The following is a 20,032-nucleotide window of genomic DNA, read 5'->3' as shown; positions in this document are numbered from 1 at the left end:
GAACAGACACGCTTAATAAAGCCTCATCGACTTCACTCTATTCGTCTCACGGAGTCTTTGTGCGCTACAGGCAGTTTGAATTCAATTAAACTGAAAGGTTCCAAGGATTAGATTACGAAGAGAGATTGGAGTTGTATTTCCTGGAATATAGAAGGTTAGAGTGATGATGATCTGTTTTACATGTTTCGGGTCTTCTAAGGAATTTATAGAGTCGATAGAAGCGTTTTCCACTGGGAGTGAGTCGAGAATAAGGGGACATAACTGTAAGTTAGGAAGCTTTTCTTCATGCAAATAGTGATGGAACTGTGAAACTCTCCTCCATGTAAAGCAGTAGCTGATAGTTCAATTAAAACTTTTGAATTCGGGATCGATATTGCTTGACAAGGGTATAAAAGGTATGGAACCAAGGTGGGTGGCTGAGGTTTCAGATTAAGATCAGCCAAGTTCTAATTGAATGTTGGAACATGCTCGAGGGGCGAAAGGCCTTCGTTTGTGCCTATGTTCCTGTTTTGCAAAAAGACAACCACGGGTCCTTTCGGTCCAATCATTGCAGACCTATTTTCTCCCTTGCAGAAGGAATGGCCACTCCCTTGCGGCTGCTTCCCGGAAACTTAAAGAACGTGGCGATATAATTTCCCTTGCCTGTGGACAGCACCAAGTTATACCTGGTCACAGGCAGGCTGAATTCAGCTTGCACATCTTGGTACTGATGACATTGCTGCAACAAACCCACAAAGGTCAAATTTTCCAGAGGCTCACTGTCTTCTCGCATTGCTGTTCATGCTGTCTGAAGTCAATCTGTGCTGTCAAGTTAAGGACTTGTGGCATCTTTTCTTCTTTCCTATGCTAGTCTATCGCAAACTTCAAGAGTGTTTTTTTAAGTAAACGGGCAGTTAATTATAATCAGAAAATAAGAGATAGCCATTATCCATTTGCATTAGCATCAATTTCTACATTGCCAGTTCCAGGATTTTAAGCATCTGCTGGTTATGGCTAGAAATAGCTGTGTTTACTCACAGGTTCATACTGTGTTAAGGTGCACTGAATGCAAGAATAAACAGAGGTAAATAGCACCTGGTTAATGTTCAATATCTTCTGTGTACTTAACACTTGAATCCCCTTTAGGTGGTTATCCCACATCATCACAGAGTTTATATACCATACTAGTTTAAAGAAAGATAGCTACATTCCATATAGTTTTGCTTAATTTCTTTGTAATCTACAGCATTTTTGTTAATTAGTACATTAACGTAACAGTGCTACATTATATCAGCCACTACACAAGGCAGGCCCATCTCATTCACACCTTTCACTGTAATTACACAGAGTGTACAGCACAGACGGGCCATTCAACCCAACTGGTCCATGACTGTTTATGCTCCACATGAGCCTCCTCAACTCACCTGATTAACATATCCTTCTATTCCTAACTTCCCCATGTGTTTACCTAGCTTCCCCTTAAATGTATCTATGCTATTCACCTCAACTATTCCTGGTACTGGCAAGTTCCATATTCCCATCAGTCACTGGGAAAAACAGTGCACTCTGTACTAATAGCTCACCCATGGTATTGCTGAAGGTAAAGCAGGTAAAGGGTAAAATCGCCATTGTCCCAGATGATCATAGGTTGCTTCCTCCTTTGAGGGGGAGAGTTGACTGGTGGTGATTTAACCTGAGGATCACCACACCTCGGGCGAGGGGCAAGGTTGAGAAGACAGGCCCTTCCTGAATTACAGACAAAGCACTACACAGATGTTCAGCTGCTAACCTTGTTTGTAGCTTCAATGTCTCAGAGAGAGGGAAGTGATCTAAAATCAAAGACTCAGAGGTCAACTCAGAGCTCAAAAGCTAAAATTTGTTGTTGTTGTTGAACGTTCTTCTAGAGACAGCTTATTGCCTTCTGTCCTGCAAAGTCAGGTTATTTTAAGGTTAACAAAGAGTGGTGAATAATTAGTTTGCTCTTCTTTTCATTTCTCGTGATTGTCACAACATCCTGGGGAACACAATCAAAATTGTACACAGATAGACAATAAACAACTACCTATTTCCAAACAGCACTCTGTTAAAAAGTAAAATATACCCTGAGGATAAGATGTTTCAGCTCATCGTCTGATAGAAAAGCTGGTTTGTAGTTGGCCTCTGTGTAAGCATTAGTGGATCCTGAAAAAAAAAAAAAAAAAAATCTTTATCAGTGTCACAAGTAGGCTTACATCAACACTGCAATGAAGTTACTGTGAAAAGCCCCTAGTCGCCACATTCCGGCATCCCTTCGGGTACACTGAGGGAGAATTCAGAATGTCCAACTCACCTAACAAGCACATTCTTTCAGGACTTGTGGGAGGAAACCGGAGCACCCGGAGGAAACCCACGCAGACACAGTGAGAACGTGCAGACTCCACACAGTGACCCAAGCAGGGAATCGAACCCGGGTCCCTGGCGCTGTGAAGGAACAGTGCTAACCACTGTGCTACTGTGCTCATAAAAACAGGTATAAAGATATACTCTAAATCAAGATTATACTAAAAATTAAGACTAGTTTTGATCACAATTAGGTACTGTTACTTAACTGCAATACACGTTTCATACATAAACCTCCTTTTGTCACAACGTTGTCACAGTTTTCTGTCAAGCTGTGCTTGATTGCACAATTGCACCAAAATTATTACATTCTAAAAGTCAATTTTCCAAACTGGAAGCTGGAGTGATAATACCATAACTTCCGAAGGCAAAAGAGTTCTTGGATTCTAATCTCCACTGGATGAAAATTGGCTTTAAAATAGAACATTCTGAAGTTGATTAGCATGAATTGTATGCCCCAAAATATCTCCAGATTCTTGTTCAGAAAATTGAAGGTGAGGCCATGATATCTAATCACAAATAAGATTTAAAAATCTGGTGAATGCAAGGATTTTCTTTGTGTCAATTCAATTAATTAATTCATGAATAACTAATACTTTGTGGCATATCAACGACTAATTTGTGACAAGACATGTGGTGATTGTCATGTGCTGGGGGCTCAGGGTGCAGGTGCTTTCGGGCCTCTGGTTCCCTAAAGCTCTCCACCATTGAGGATTTTCCTCATCGCATAGATCCATTGATAGAGATGGAATTTTTTTTCTTTATTCATTCGCAGGATGTGGGTGTCATGAGCAAGGCCAGCATTCACTGCCTATCCCTAATTGCTCTTGGCCGCTGAGTGACTTGTCCGGTCTTTTCAGATGGCACTGGAAATGGAGTCACACATAGGCCCAGACCATGTAAGGATAGCAGATTAATGTCCCTAAGGGACATCAGAGAACCAGGTGTGTTTTACAACAATCTGCTAGTTTAATGCCCGCCATTATGGAGACAAGTTTTTAATTCCAGATTTATTCAACTGACTGAATTGAAATTCACCAGCTGCCATGATGGGTATGAACCCATGTCTCTGAAGTATTACATTCGTATATGTACAAATCCTCGAGCCTGCTTCGCTATTCAATAAGATCATGGCTGATCTGATTGTAAATTCAACCCCAAATTCCTGCCTACCCCCAATAACCTTTCACCTCCTTGTTAATCAAGAATTTATCTGGCTCTGCCTTAAACATATTTAAAGACTCTGCTTCCACTGCCCATTGAGGAAGAGACCCAGCGACTCACGACCCTCAGAATCATCTCTCTCTTAAATGAGCAACCCCTTATTTTTAAACAGTGACCCCTGGTTCTAAATTGTCCAACAAGTGGAAATATCCTCTCCACATCTACCTTGTCAATACTCCTCAGGATCTTAAAATATTCCAATCAAGTCACCTCTTACTTTTCTGAACTCCAGTGCAGAGGCTTTCAACCAGTATGGTCAGGGCTCGTTAGCCTCTGGGTAACGAGTTTAGAATGGCAGTTTAGATAATAATCAAGTGTGAATAGCTTTTGGAGGAGAAACAAATTATAGATGATAGGGAATGTCCCTGAGACATACATATGTTAATGTATGGTCAAGAAAATTGATGGGGGCCGACAGCCGAATCCACAGAAGACATAATCAAAGAACAACAAAGGTATAATTAACCAATCGAGAGTATGGAATGAGGCAGTTACCACCTAGCAGTCTCAGAAAGTGGACAGGCCAGTTTCCAGTCACAAAGCCTAAAGGCCAAATTTACAGCAAACAAGTTTCTACGTCTTAGAGTCAAGGCAGTGCAGAAAACCTCCGGAACAGCAGTTTTAAAAGATCTTCTCTGGACCAGGAAAAAGATGGTTCCTGGATTTGAATGTCATCCCTGTATTGTGTGGGAATTATAGCTGTTATCAATTTGGATGTTTGGGGAACGGGGGAGATCTTACAGAGTTCAGATATAGTAGTTTTATTGTGTAACAAGGGGTACATTGTATATAACCTGTGTGTTTTAGTAATTCATAAACCTTAATTGCGTGAGAGTAGTGTAGTCCTGTTTGTGTGTATTTGTCTTACCTTTAGTTTGATAAATAATCTTTAATAATTGTTACATCACAACTGGGATATTTATTCTCACTGGAATTTCACTTGCTTCCTCACACCAAAACAAAACAAACTATACACCCCCACCAAGCGGTGTTCCAAGTTGAGATACACTCGCAGATAACATCAGTGCGCTTCGTGGCACTGGATAAGCAATCCAGAGGCCCACTTTAATGCTCTGGTGACACAGATTCAAATCCCACTACAGCAGCTGGTGGAATTGAAATTAAATTAATAAATCTGGAATTAAAAACTAGTCTCAGTAATAGTGACCATGAAACAGTTGTCAATTTTAATCAAAAATCCATCTGGTTCACCATTGCCCCTTAAGGGAATGAAATATGTCATCCTTATCTGGTCTGGTCTACATGTGACTCCAGACTCACAGCAATGTGATTGACTCTAAGGAATGGCCTAGAAAGCCACTCAATGGTATCAAATCCGCTATGGAGTCGAAAATGGATGAAATAACCCCTCCGAAACTTTTTGGGCCATCCTTTGTGGAGATACTGGGCTGGATTCTCCTCTGCCGGGATACTCCGTTTCGCCGGCAGCCCGGAGATTTCCTGACGGCGTGGGGTTTCTTCTTTTATTCCGACACAACCGATACAGGTTATGCAGTCTGTTGGTTTTTCTATGCGCTTAACCACGCTCAAAGCTGTCATCCTCTCCAGCACAGCCTTCAATTTGTCTCTCAATGAGTAATCCACGTTGAAAATTTCAATTGCTTGGGGACCTGCTACAGTGAGCAACAACGCGACACGCCTCTCGACAGGCTGTGCCTGCACACCAAGGGTTGTGACATGGAATTTGAACTGCTGGTTAAACACTCTCCAATTCTCGTCTACATTACCGGTAATCCGAAGCTGTGGAGGTGCCTTGATACCTTCCATCCTGGGCTTCGCAGTTTTACCGTGAGTTGAGCAACAGTTGTCAGTAGCTTGCAAGGTTAATGGAAAAATTGCGTTTTCTTTCTTCTTCTTCGTAGTTATCTTTATTGTTCGGATTGTTTCAGAATCTTCTTGTTCTTAGTTGAACATCACTCTTGGTGCCATGTCGTGTTCTGTAGACTGGCTGATATGAATGATGCACTACAGAACATCTAGTCTAAATAATTTATTATGAAACAACTGCATGGTAAGGATAACTGGACTAAATAAATAACAAACTATTAACACTAACTATTATTGAGCTACTGCAAAATGTGTGTATCCTCCAACACGACTTACTCCCAACTGCCTCGAGGCGCAGAGCCGCATGGTGAACTTACACTGCCACCTGGTCAGAGGTCGTGTATAATATTTTATACAGAATTGCTTTATGCATATCATCACAGGTAGGAATTTAAAATATTTTGTATTGTAGGTATTTACATAGCAACATAGGAATTAGGACCTGAAGTCGGCAATTCAGCCCTTTGAGCTTGCTCCACCATTCAATCAGAGCATGGCTGATCGCTTCCTGGTCTCAAATCCACCACCCAAGCAGTTGCCCATATTCCTTTAACCCGTTTAAAAAAAAGAAATTAGAAATATATCGATCTCCTTCTTGAAACCATTTAATGTCTCAGATGGGAGAAGGTTGGAATTTGGCGAAGGGTTAAAAGCCTCTGTTAATGTGTTTGACTTCTGCAGTCATGTTTTCAAAGAATCTTGGTTTGAAAGGTTGGGAGCCAGGGATGCAATTAAGGCATCGTAAAAGCTTGGGTTAATGCAGTTTTGTTTGGATTAAGGTGGGTTCCTTGTGGAGTTAATTAGATTTCAGCTTGGTAAAATAATGTAGTTACTGGGTAGCTGGAGCTAAGGTATCAGGAATTTTGCAGAAAAAGTCAGTGGAGTTTTTGATGAAGAGATAGGTCTGTAGACCGATTAGCAGTCTAGCTGGAAAGGTGAACAAACCAATCAAGCAGCTTCTGAGGAAGTACAGCCAGAGTTCTGCTTTGTTCTGACAGGAGTCTGATCTTTTCTTTAAAGCAGTGTCAAAAGACCTTTTTCCCAAAGTAGGGTATCTAGACATCCTGAGGGCCAACTGTTTTAACAGTCAGTTGAGAGATGAGATGTGTTTTTAGTTGATTGAGTGGGAACAAAGATAGCAATGAAATGTTACTGTATTCACTGTATTGAGTGGCATTTTTAAAGGGGTAATTGTAAGCTATTTTCTTGTGTGATGTTAAAGATATTTTAACACTGTAAGTAATAAAGTTTTTTTAATATACCACATCCGTATTTCTCCCTGAAACCAATCCTGGAGCGAGGTATCCTTTCCTCACAGTCTTACAAAATTACAATAAAGTATTGGGGTTTCCGTCCAGTACCCTAGCCACTGTTGGAGTCTAGTCCGGGATTATAAGCGAATCTATAAGGTGGCTAGGATTAAAAAGTAAAGAGGCTAGGATTAAGAAGGTGCTGTTGCAGAGAGGACGACAGTCAGTGGGGTTAGGTTTCCCAAATTTATTGTATTATTACTGGACGGCGAATGCTGAGAAGGTGCGGGACTGGGTTATAGGGGGGGGGGATACTCCCAGTGGGTTAGAATGGAGGAGAGTCTATGCAGGGGGTCAGGTGGTAGTGGCGAAGCTTAAGATCTGGAGGCAGTTGAGCCAGCACTTTAGGTTTTGGGTGGGGTCAAGGGAAATTGATCGAGGGAATCATAGATTTGAACCAGGAAAGTGGGATGGGAATTTCTGGAGATGGGAGGAGAGGGGAATTAGGGTATGAAAGGATTTGTTTCTGGGAGGCCAGTTTGCGAAGTTGGAGGAGCTGGGGGAGGGGGATGTTTAGGTATACAGAGAGTCTGAAATTTTGCCAGGAAGGAGGTACAGAGCTTTCCAATTGCACCCGTCCCCACACTATTGGAAAAGATATTGACGGCGGGGGATTGGAGAAAGGGGTGGTGTCAGCGATCTATGGGGTCATTCTGGGAGTAGATAAGGTACCACTGGGTGGGATTAAGGCAAAGTGGGAGGAAGAGTTGAGGGAGGGCATGGAGGAGGGGGTTGCGGTGTGAGGTGCTATGGAGGGTGAACGTGTCAACTTCATGTACGAGGTTGGGGTTAATACAGTCGAAGGTGGTGTATAGGGCGCACCTCACAAGGGCAAGGATGAGCTGACTTGTTAAGGGGATGGAGGATGTTTATGAACGCTGTGGGGGGGGGGGCAACAAATCACGTGCACGTGTTTTGGTCCTGCCCAAAACTGCAGGGGTATTGGAGGGAGGTCTTTAGGGTAATCTCAAAAGTTGTGCACATGAGACTCGAATCAAGTCCCCCAGAAGCCATATTTGGGGTGTCGGATCGGCCGGGGCTGGAAGCGGGTGCGGAGGCAGATGTATTAGCCTTCGCCTCGCTGATAGCCCGAAGGCGGAGTCTGTTGGGGTGGAAATTGGCTTCTCCGCCCTGTGCCTCGGTGTGGTGGGGGGACCTGCGGGAGTTCTTAATGTTCGAGAAAGTAAAGTTCAAGTTGAGGGAGAGGACTGAAGAGTTCAACAACTCATAGGCCTTGTGCATCATGCATTTTCATGAATTGGATGACATCGAACATTAGGGGGTGGGGTTGTGAATGTATAAATTAATGACGATTCTTTTTCATTGGCATTTTGTATTCAAAATGTTGGGAGCTGTTTGAGGGTGGGTGGGATGAGGGGATTGTTGGCTAGGGGATTACCATTGCATTTGTTATTATTGTTAATTACTTGTTGTCATAAATATGATAAATGTGAAAAAGGAGACTAAAAATATATTTTTAAAAAACAAGTGAATCTACTAAAGCTATAATTAGTGAGTCATAAAAGGTGAGGTAATCATTCATTCCAACCATTTACTTGGTTATAGATAAAGGGCTAATGGAATAGTGTCGTGATTGCTGGAGATTCTCTGGAGAGTAGATAATTTAGGAGGGATTGTATTTTGTCCGAGCTAAGGATGGTCATTGGATAGACATATGGACAATAAGGGAATAGTGTAGATGGGCTTTAGAGTGGTTTCACAGGTCGGCGCAACATCGAGGGCCTAAGGGCCTGTACTGCGCTGTAATGTTCTATGTTCTATGTTCGAAGCAGGTCATGAAACTCATTGGGATACTGATGATGTAATTAATGAGAGGAGCCAGGTCCGTCTATAGTTTTGCAGTTTGTTATAGATCTTAAGTTGAACAGCAGTTTTGCCAAATGCTGTTAGGTTGAGCAGAGGTATACTGGATCTGCTCTTGAAAAGATCTCTTTCCAAAAGGTTTCTACATGGATAAGCAAGTAACCTGTTGTGTTAAATTTATTTCTAAGTGGATTTGAACTGCATTTGGTTGCTTAATTGGAATTAGTGGCAGGTGAAGATAGGAAGTTAAATTTTTTCCTTTTATTTAAGAACTGTTTAACTGTTAATTGCAAAGCTATTTCTTTGATGTTAATGTGGTTAATTCTGTGTTTCAATTAAAGTTTGTTTTAACATAAAAAGATACCTATTGGTCAGAGTCATCATTCCTGGGGTGAAGTATCCTTTCCTCAGAGTTTTACAAATTATTTGTAAAATAATTTCAAATTATTGAAATTAATAATTTAATTTCCTAACAAATGTTGGGGTCTGGTCCGGTATCCTAACAATGGGCAGTGAAAGATAACATGCTGATGATTGGACAACGTTCAGGACTATTCACCGCTCCTCAGATACTGAAGCAGTCTATGTCCACATGCAGCAAGACCTGGACAATATCCAGATTTGGGCTGATAAGTGGCAAGTAACATTCATACATGTGCCAGGCAATGAGTATCTCCAATAAGAGAATCTAACCATTATCTCTTGACATTCAATGGAATTACCATTGCGGAGTTCTCCACTATCAACATCCTGGGGGTTATCACTGACCAGAAACTGATCTGTACTTGCCATATAAATACTGTGGCTACAAGAGCAGTTCAGAGGCTTGGAACTCTGTGGAGAGTAACTAACTTCCTGACTCCCTAAAGCCTGCCCACAATTTCTCCATCTGCCTGGACAAGCGCAGCCCGAAAGCACTCAAGAAGCTCAAGACAAATCAGCCCACTCGATAGTCACCCCAACAGCCACCTTAAACATTCACTCCTTCACCACAGTGACAGCAGTGTTCCATCCACAAGATGCACTGAAGCAACTCATCAAGTCTCCTTCAACAGCACCTTCTAAACCCACGACCTCTACCACCTATCAGGACAAGAGCAGCAGGTGCAAGTGAGCATCGCCACCTGGAGGGTCCCCTACAAGAGCACACCATCCCGATTTGGGAACATATTGCTGCTCCTTCACTGTCACTGGGCCAAACCTCTGGAACCCGCTCTCTAAAAGAACAGTGGGTGTACCTACATCACATGGATTGCAGTGACCCAAGAAGGCAGCTCACCACCATCTTCTGGGGGGCAATTAGGGATGGGCTATAAATGCTGGCCGATCCAGCGATGCCCACATCTCATGTAGGAGTAAAAAGAACACAATGCAATTTCAACATGGGAAGATTTACATAAATTAACCAAGCCAGTGTAAGTCTGAGGGACCTGACTGTCACAAAATATTGACAAAATCCATCACCTAACCACTCACCTCTTAGGGTCTTCATGTGCTGTACGGCCATCCTCAGCACAGTGAGTTTGTCCAGTTTCCGTGACATGGCATTGCACGTTGGCACCATCGATGCCAACTCATCAATAAAACTGTTCATCTTATCCCGACGTCGCTTTTCAATCTGGCTGTGAGCCTCTCTGAAAAATGAACAACAATGCTCTATCTCTTTTGGATTCAGCTTAATGGACAGTCACATTGTAAAATTACGTTGGTTGGTTGAACTTTAACTGTAATTTTATAGAATTGGAATTTATTGATTTATTTTTTAAATTTAGATACCCAAATCTTTTGTTCCAATTAAGGGGCAATTTAGCATGGCCAATTTACCTAACCTGCACATCTTTTTGGGTTGTGGGGGTGAGACCCATGCAGACACAGGATACAATTGGAATTTAATCCGTTAAAAATTATTTTTTCAGGGTATGAGCACTGCTGGAATGGCCGGCATCCATTGCCCATCTCGAGCTGTCCTGGGAAGATGTGGGTCGGCCTTCTCATCGGACCCCTGGTGTTGGGAATTGCCTTCCATTTGGGTCCCGTGATTATTGGCTATCCAGCCAGTGGAAACGGTTCCTCCCCATGTACTCTCTCAAAACCACTTCATGACTTTGGAAACCTCCATTACAATCTCAGCTGTCAAGAGAATAATCCCAGTTTGTCTTGTGAGGATTCTGAGCTTTTGAAACAGTATAAAAGACTGGAGGATTACCTGGCATTTTTCACTCGCCCATGCTGGTCTGCACATTCCATCCTAGAGGAGGAGACATGTAAATATATTATAAAACTAAAATATTCACAGAAAACCTCCGTGGGCTGAAAGGCTCAGGTTGTGAGAATTTTTTTTAAAAAAAAAAAAAGAGTACCCAATTATTTTTTCCAATTAAGGGACAACTTAGACTGGCCAATTCACCTACCCTGCACATCTTTTTGGGTTGTGGGGGTGAGACCCACGCAGACACGGGGAGAATGTGCAAACTTCTCACAGCCAGTGACCCAGGGCCAGGATCGAACCCGGGTCCTTGGCGCAATGAGGCAGCAGTGCTAACCACTGCGCCACCGTGCCGTCCTCGGGTTGTGAGAAAGGGTTGAAATCAGGGGCTGGATTCTCTGATTCTGCAGCTAGGTGCCGACGCCGGCGTGGGAATTGTGGCGTTTTACAATGATAAAATCGGCACCGAACTCTCATCGATTCCGGGACCAGTGAGCAGCTAGCAGCAGTGCCAGGTAAAACTCCTTAACCGCGCCAAAAGCGGCTGGAGAATGGCTGGGTCAGTGGCCGCACATGCGCACGGTGACGACCTGCAGCGATCGCGCCGTACAACATGGCGCCGGCCATGCTCGGACCCAGCCTGCCAAATACGGCCCCACAGGACAACCCCTAGCCACCCCCCACCAGCCCTCACGGAAGCCCCCCTGGCCAGCAGCATGGCTCCTGGCCGACTGTGTTCCCGATCGCTCAGATCACAGGTCAACCACGTGGTCGGGTACTCGGCCAATCGGGGCGGAGCATCCGGAGAGGGCGTAGACTCAAAAACCGGCGTCAAACTGCCGCCGCCCCTGATTTGCGCGTCGGAAGTGATTCTCCGTCTGATCGCTGATTACGATATCGGTGTCAGGCAACGGAGAATCCCGCCCCAAGATTTTCAAATTGCAGAATAGTATTAATTTACATTATTCAAACAATTGAATATTAAACGTTCTCCATTAAAGCAAGGCCGTCCTGGAAAAAAAAATTCAAGCCAACACTGAAAAAACAAGAGTTAGTATTCCTGCGCAGGGGACAACAAGGTTGTGGAAGATCGTGAATTCTGTATTGGAGCTTCAGAGGTCGGGTATGGGCTATATATCTTCAGAGAGTTATCTTTGGTGGGCTCGTTGGAAACCAGAGGTCATTTGCAGACAACAAAATAAGTATCTGTTTAACCATTTAGCTGGAGAAACACAGGAGTAAAATATGAAAGGTTGCTGCATAAGCTAAAGATGCATGGCATTAAGGGGAGAGTAGTAGCATGGATAGAGGATTGGTTAATTAATAGAAAGCAAAGAGTGGGGATTAATGGGTGTTTCTCTGGTTGGCAATCAGTAGCTAGTGGTGTCCCTCAGGGATCAGTGTTGGGCCCACAACTGTTCACAATTTACATAGATGATTTGGAGTTGGGGACCAAGGACAACGTGTCCAAGTTTGCAGACGACACTAAGATAAGTGGTGAAGCAAAAAGTGCAGAGGATACCGGAAAGCTGCAGAGGGATTTGGATAGGCTAAGTGAATGGGCTAGGGTCTGGCAGATGGAATACAATGTTGACAAATGTGAGGTTATCCATTTTGGTAGGAATAACAGCAAAAGGGATTATTATTTAAATGATAAAATATTAAAACATGCTGCTGTGCAGAGAGACCTGGGTGTGCTAGTACATGAGTCGCAAAAAGTTGGTTTACAGGTGCAACAGGTGATTAAGAAGGCAAATGGAAGTTTGTCCTTCATTGCTAAAGGGATGGAGTTTAAGAGTAGGGAGGTTATGCTGCAATTGTACAAGGTGTTAGTGAGGCCACACCTGGAGTATTGTGTTCAGTTTTGGTCTCTGTACTTGAGAAAGGACGTACTGGCACTGGAGGGTGTGCAGGGGAGATTCACTAGGTTAATCCCAGAGCTGAAGGGGTTGGATTACGAGGAGAGGTTGAGTAGACTGGGACTGTACTCGTTGGAATTTAGAAGGATGCGGGGGGATCTTATAGAAACATATAAAATTATGAAGGGAATAGATAGGATAGATGCGGGCAGGTTGTTTCCACTGGCGGGTGAAAGCAGAACTAGGGGGCATAGCCTCAAAATAAGGGGAAGTAGATTTAGGTCTGAGTTTGGGAGGAACTTCTTCACCCAAAGGGTTGTGAATCTATGGAATTCCTTGCCCAGTGAAGCAGTAGAGGCTCCTTCATTAAATGTTTTTAAGATAAAGATAGACAGTTTTTTGAAGAATAAAGGGATTAAGGGTTATGGTGTTCGGGCCGGAAAGTAGAGCTGAGTCCACAAAAGATCAGCCATGATCTCATTGAATGGTGGAGCAGGCTCGAGGGGCCAGATGGCCTACTCCTGCTTCTAGTTCTTATGAAAGATGATAGGATATTAGTTTCTATTCCCACACATGGAAGATACATCGTAGATTCTTAATTCACATTGTAGATTCTTAATTCACATTGTAGATTCTTAATTCACATCTGTGTCAACTCTTTGATAGAGTATTCCAGCTAGCTCACTCTCCTCTTTCCCCAAAACCTTGCAAACTTTTCCCTTCAACTATTGCATCTGTTTCCATCGGCCTTTCAACAGCAGATTCTAAATCGCACTTCTTAAATAAAAATCCCTCATCGCCCACTGGTTCATACTACTCTCCTCTGTCCCCACAAACATTCCCCTTCAACTATTCATTTAATTCCCTTTTGAAAATTATTATTGCATTTGTTTCCATCGGCCTTTCAACAGCAGATTCCAAATCACAATTCGTAAATAAAAAACCCTCATCGCCCACTGGTTCATACAAATTATCTTTTTTTTTTTTAAAAAGTTGCCAACAACAACCTGCATTTATAGAATATATGTGTAAAGTAATAAAATATTCCACTGCCATTAACAGGAGCATAGCGAGATAAAATTTAACCTTGAGCCACATAAGGTGACCAAAAGCTTGGTCAAAGAGATAGGGTTTCAGGAACTCCTTGGAGGAGAGGGATAGATACATTTAGGGAGGAGAGGGATAGATACATTTAGGGAGGAAATTCACATCTTATGGCCTAACTATCAGAAGGACTCAAGAATAACAGTTCAGTTATTTATCTATAAACACACGTACAGATAAATTCTCAAGCTCATAATGCTGAACTCAATGGGCAACCTTAATTCCATGCACCCACCCCATTTTCTTAACCTCCTCCAGCCCTGCACCCCTACAAGATCCATGTGTTCCTCCAACTTTGGCCTCTTGAGCATCTTCAATTTCCATTGCTCCATCATTGGCAGCTGTGCCTCCACCTGCCTGGGCCTGACATTCTGGAACCCCCCCCTCCAAAGAAATGGTCACTAATGTGGCTGTGTGCAAGATTTTGCTTGATAATGGTTTTTGAGAAGTGACTCAAGGCAACAAAGTAGAAATAGCCTGATCTATTTTTGCCTTCATTGTCCAGGAGGCAATGTAACAAAATACATTGATCACCTGTCCGTTTATTGATCCTGTCCGATTCTGAGTCCATCCATCCCACTATCATACCCTAACTAACCAAGAGAAAAACTCAAAAGATTTGATAGTTATTTACAAAATGTCTTGTAAATGGCAAACAAACTTCTGCAAATGTCATATTTAATTCCGGTTTATGTTACCTCCAGATGTGACTATTCTGCTCTTCTGGCTAGCCTCTCATCTTCCACATGCCCTAAACCGGAGTTCTTCCGAACACATTCACCCATGCCCCACCCTATGCCCACTTGGCTTACAGTCCAGCACTGCTTTAATGGTTTCACCCTCATGTGCAAATCACTCCATGGCCTTGCCCCACTCTATCTCTGCAACCTCCTCTAACCCTACAATCCTCCAAGGTATCCACACTCTCCCAATTCTGACCTCTTGCACATCTCCAATTTCATCGTCCCACCATTGATGGCCATCCCTTCAATTATCTGAGCCCTCAGTTCAGCGATTCCTTCACTGAACCTTTCACTCTCTCTCTTTTCCTCCACAAAACTTACATTTTTGACTCAGCATTTGGTCACCTGTCACAATATATCCCTTTTTGGCAACTTTTGACTGACTTATGCCCCTTGGGGCATGGTTTAGCACAGGGCTAAAGAGCTGGCTTTTAAAGCAGACCAAGGCAGGCCAGTAGCATGGTTCAATTCCCGTACCAGCCTCCCCGATCAGGCGCCGGAATGTGGTGACTAGGGGCTTTTCACAGTAACTTCATTTGAAGCCTACTTGTGACAATAAGCGATTTTCATTTTTCATTTGAAGTGGCCTGGGACATTTTACTATGTCAAAAGGTGCTACATAAATGCAGTGGTTATTACGACATCTTACAAGTTACACTGTCGATAAGAGCCTCATGTAATTAAAAAGAGCATCTTCCGACTCACAATGAGCAGTGACATAATTAGCCATCTGCTAGCTATTATTGGATGGAAATTCCTGGAATGCAAAAAGTACTTATTAATAGGAAACTGAGCAAATTCAAACTGTTTGCCTCCTCTCTTCAGATTTACACCATTAACAAGAGGCACGTTTAAAGTTGACCAGAAACAAAACAGTACATTGCTTCAAAACATGAATTTCTTAAAAATAAAAAAATAAAAAATATTTGATTATACCTGCTGTGTTGGTCCTCCTTGTCAGTGTCCATCCCATCTCTGAAAGCAACACAAACAAACAATCTCTAGAAGTCTTTCCTCAATTTCAGACTGAATAAGAAATTACAGAATGATTGGTTTGGTTAATGCAGCAGTTCCATTTCATACTCTTAACTATTGAGTCCATCAGCTCAGTTTACCACATAAATCAGGCACCGGTAGGGGGGCAGGCAGAGGGACCATTGCCGATGTGGGGCAGGGGCAGGCGAAGGGACAGGGGCCGATGGAGGGGCAGGCGAGGGGCCGGTGCGGCGGAGGGGCAGGGGCAAGCGGAAGGGCAAGGGTCAGTCCGGGCCAGTGGAGGGGCAGGTGCCTGCTCAGACAGGTGGAGAGGCAGGTGCCGGCAGACGGAGGGGCAGGCGCGGGCATGAGCAGGCGGAGCTACACCGCTAACCACTGTACTACCGTGCCGCCCACAACTGGATAACTGATTTGACACAACTGGGTAACACACCTACCTGCGTTAAGGACACTCTGGGTGCCATTCAATGGTTCATTTGAAACAATACATTACACCTACTCTGTCACTCTCCTCTAAACCCCTATCACGCACACAGTTCTGAAAACTAAACTGGTTCACTTTTTCATACTTACTCAAACGAAAAGCCATCAAGTCTGAAAAAAATAAGGACGGTAAACGTTTTACTTATGTGAAAAATAAATGTTATTTGTTTATAATGCTAGATATTAGGTAGTTACCTATTTGCCAGAAACATTGACATCCAATCATTAATTTTCAACTCAACCCATTTTGTATCAAATCTCAAATATTTCAGGGCAACTGTTCCGGAGAAACTACCAGAGGTCTCTGGCCTAGCTCAGTGGGCAACTGTCCTGGTTTGGAGTCGGAATTATTGGTTCAAAATCCATTCCAGGGGCTTGAGCACATAATCCAAGCTGATGGATGTATAAGATCAGGGGAGTTCTCCCCGGTGTCTCTGCCAATACTTACCCCTCAACCAATATTACTGGCAAACAAAATCTGGTGATTGTCACATTGCTATTTGTGGGAGCTTATGCATGACAATGGTGACTAGGCTTCAAAAGGTACATTATTGGGGATGCAGAAATGTGTTACCTGTCTTTGCTTCACATTCGTCAACAGCCATACTTAATAAAATGCGCTGCCCCAAAGTGTGGCAAAAACAGTCTCAGTAGCATAGGAACAGGAGTAGACCATTCAGTCCCTTGAGGCTGTCCCGCCATTTGATGAGATCATGGCTGATCTGTGGCCCAATTACATATACCTGCCTTTGGCCCATATCCCTTAATATCTTTGCTTAACAAAAATCTATCTATTTCAGATTTGAATTTTAGTCACTTTCAAAAGGTTACTGACATGGCTTTAAAAGGGAAAGATTTGCACAACTGTGGGAAAATTCAGGGAGGAACAAGGTTAATAGGCTAGCTCTTTCATAGAGCAAGCATGAAGGTGATGGGCTGAATGGTCTTATTTGTGTTGTATCATTCTGTGATCCTTCAAAAAGAATATTGTGGTGGTTGGCAAAGGGAGAAGAGGAAACCTAAACAGGTTTCAGGATCTTAAAACTCTTCAGCAGTGGATAGATAACCATGGGCAAGGCCACGTTGCAAAAAGGTCAACCAATGTCATCTTGCATTAAAACATCGACAAAGATGTCCGATTTACACACCGTTGTCGAGAAATAATTTGTTAATTGAAAACTCTAAGCTTTGGAATTGACTGTCCTCAGGGTATGTTTCTGAAACTCTTTCACCACAAGGATAATATTATGGTTTTGACTGTGAATTTCACAAGTCTCTGACAAGGTAAATCTACACAGACATACACAGAAATTATTATATGTACTTGGATCCAAATTTTTCTTTGTTCAGAGCAAGCTACTACTTTGAAAGTGATCTGAAACAGAATTCAGTAGTTCAACATTCCATTAAGAAGCCAAATAAACTTGGCTGCTAAGGCACAAAGTTTGGGTTTCCTAGAGTTTCCAGGAATTGAAGATTACACTAATCCTAACTTCTACACGTCTCTATTCTTTCAGGCATTTAAAGATACAAAACAGCACCGACTATGCTTCTGATAAAATACTTAATTGACTGTAAAACACTTCAGGAACATCCGGAGGACGCAAAAGATGCCGTGTTAATGTAATTTACTCTGGTCGCATTGAAGCTAGGTGGAAGGACAAAAGAATAATTGACATCCAAGTCAATGTTTATATGCTATAATGCACAAATTATTAAAACATCAATTATTAGCACATTAAGTATATCTGAGCGGAAATCGGACTTATCAAAATGAATTATTCTGGCAACAGAATCTTGCCGATTTAATGCTCAAAACAATTCAAGATACATTTTTTTAAATGCAGAAGTATCTGCTGTCACATTGTTCATGGGCAAACTGATGTCTGGACCAAGTGGTGATAACTACTTTCTAACAGGCCATTGCTCGAGCACTTAGTGCACTCAGAGGATCACAAAATTGTTACACGCAAGAGCCATTCAGCTCTTTGCACCAGCACCAGCTCTGCAAATGTGCAATTCATTTAGTGCCATTCTCCCACCTTATCCCCATAACACAACACATTCTTAAATGGCATCTTCTTAACTGCGTTGATCTTGTTCTAAACCTACCCAACAACTTCACACCAATTTGGTTGCTCCCTAATTGAATGCAACTGAAGAACCTAATTCAAAGTCACTACATGGGAACACCACCACCTGCAAGTTCCCCTCCAAGCCACTCACCATCTTGACTCAGAACTATATCGCCATTTCTTCAATGTTGCTGTGTCAAAAGACTAAAACTTCCTGCCTAAAAGCACTCTGGGGTGTGACTACACCACAGGGACTGTAGCAGTTCAAGGCAGCAGCTCACCCACCACCTTTGAGCGTAATTAGCAATGGGCAATAAAATTGCTGGCCTAGCCAGTGACTACTACATCCTGTGAAAGAATAAAAAGAAAACACACCTAACACTATTCATTTGAAGAGACATAAAGGCAAACTCAAAAGAAAGAGGGTATTCACAACCTGAGGGCACTCCAAAGCACTCCACAGTCACTGAAGTATTTTATGAAGTGTAGCAACATTAAGAGACACAGCAACCAATTTTCCCACCATGACCAAAAAAATATAATTTATTTCTGTAATGTTAATGGATACATTTATTGGCCAGAACACCAGGATGAACTCTTCTGCAATTCCTCAAAATAACACAAGGCATTTTTCACCCATGTGAGGGCATGTCAGGGCCATGGTTTGAAATCTCATCTGAAAGACAGCACATCAGACAGTGCCAGTACTCCTGCAGCATTGGCGAGGGGTGCATCATCTTGATGATATGCTCAGGTTTCTGGAGTAGGACATGACTCACTTGATAGTCAAATTAAACAAACAAAAGCCTGCAATATTTTTATGCCCACATTGGTCCAGATCCTCCACCTCCCAGTCCCCTCTGCCCCCACGCAGTCTACCCAGCCACACCTTCCCTATCCCAACACCCTGCGCCTACCACCCTGTCTGTTCCATGTCAAACAGTGAGAAAGGGCAGGCTGGGAAATGAAGACAGGCAAATATATTCAAGCACACGGAACAAAATAAAGAGGGAGGTTCTTGTCAAAGACTTGTTGAAGGAGATTTATTGAATGGGGGGGGGGGGGGGGCCCAGTTCAGCTCAGTTGACTGGACAGCTTGTTCATGATGCAGAGAGAGGCCAACAGCGCAGGTTCAATTCCAGAATCAGCTACGATTAATCATAAAGGCCCCGCTTCTGAAACGTGCCCCTCGCCTGAGGGGTGGTGATCCTCACATTAAATCATCACCAGTCAGCTCTTCCCTTCAAAGGGGAGAACAGCCTATGGTTATCTGGGACCATGGCGACTTGACCTTATTGAGCTGAAGACAAAAGCATCACTGTTTAAACTTACTGATAATCTGTAGAACTTCCTTTGCGTTTCCGGTTAAAGTCCATTCCTGCTGTGCCCAAGGAGCTCAATATCAATCCATTTGGATCAGCCGAAATAAAATCGTTTATTGTTGAGGATATGTCCATATTTTGGTCTGCCATTGGACGATCTGAAACATTTTAAAGTACAGAATTATAATTGAATTAACTGCTCACTGCATTGTTATGCAATTCTGCCCCTAATTATGCGCCCCCCTCCCCCAGAAAAATAGATCCAAGTTGAGCAGATGGCTAACACTGAAGCACTGAGGGAGTGTAGTATTGTTGGTGGTGCTGTACCTTAAATCAGACCCACAAACGGCAGCATCATGGCATCTTTTGCTGCTGTCAAATTTCTACGATTCTCGCTTTTTCCATCATGTACAAAGGAACAAATCCAGCCATTTGTTTAGTCAATTTGCATAAAACTGTTGCCTCACCTCTTTGGGAAAATAAGAGTCGCCTTGGGGAAAGAGCTGAAATCCAGTGATATTTAGGAGAGAAATTTACTAACCATTAATATCTGGCTGTTCACATTCTGCACTAGTTAATAACAGTTTGAAGAACCAAAGTATTTTGCTTTGTTGAGTGAAGGGAGTTTAGAAGCATTCCACCAATCGTAGCTATGCAGACACCTTCAACAGTATCTCCCA

At 42.8% G+C, this 20,032-nt stretch overlaps 1 protein-coding gene across 4 annotated transcripts in view; it reads right to left on the bottom strand.

The window, feature by feature from the left end:
• The window catches only part of LOC140384463 (basic helix-loop-helix ARNT-like protein 1), a 74,151-nt gene that overhangs the window by 43,647 nt on the left and 10,472 nt on the right, over positions 1 to 20,032 (bottom strand). For all 4 annotated transcript variants that reach the window (XM_072466182.1, XM_072466184.1, XM_072466183.1 and 1 more), the window contains exons 2-7: positions 19,363 to 19,510; positions 16,046 to 16,066; positions 15,413 to 15,451; positions 10,771 to 10,812; positions 10,041 to 10,198; positions 2,081 to 2,160 (exon numbers count right to left, since the gene is read on the bottom strand). In XM_072466182.1, coding sequence (XP_072322283.1) covers positions 2,081 to 2,160; positions 10,041 to 10,198; positions 10,771 to 10,812; positions 15,413 to 15,451; positions 16,046 to 16,066; positions 19,363 to 19,502 — 480 coding nt within the window. In that variant the 5' untranslated portion in view covers positions 19,503 to 19,510. The remainder of the gene's footprint in view (positions 1 to 2,080; positions 2,161 to 10,040; positions 10,199 to 10,770; positions 10,813 to 15,412; positions 15,452 to 16,045; positions 16,067 to 19,362; positions 19,511 to 20,032) is intronic.

The sequence above is a fragment of the Scyliorhinus torazame genome, chromosome 10 (assembly GCF_047496885.1).
Source record: "Scyliorhinus torazame isolate Kashiwa2021f chromosome 10, sScyTor2.1, whole genome shotgun sequence".
Lineage (NCBI taxonomy): Eukaryota > Metazoa > Chordata > Chondrichthyes > Carcharhiniformes > Scyliorhinidae > Scyliorhinus > Scyliorhinus torazame.
This window is presented reverse-complemented; position numbering and strand designations above follow the sequence as displayed.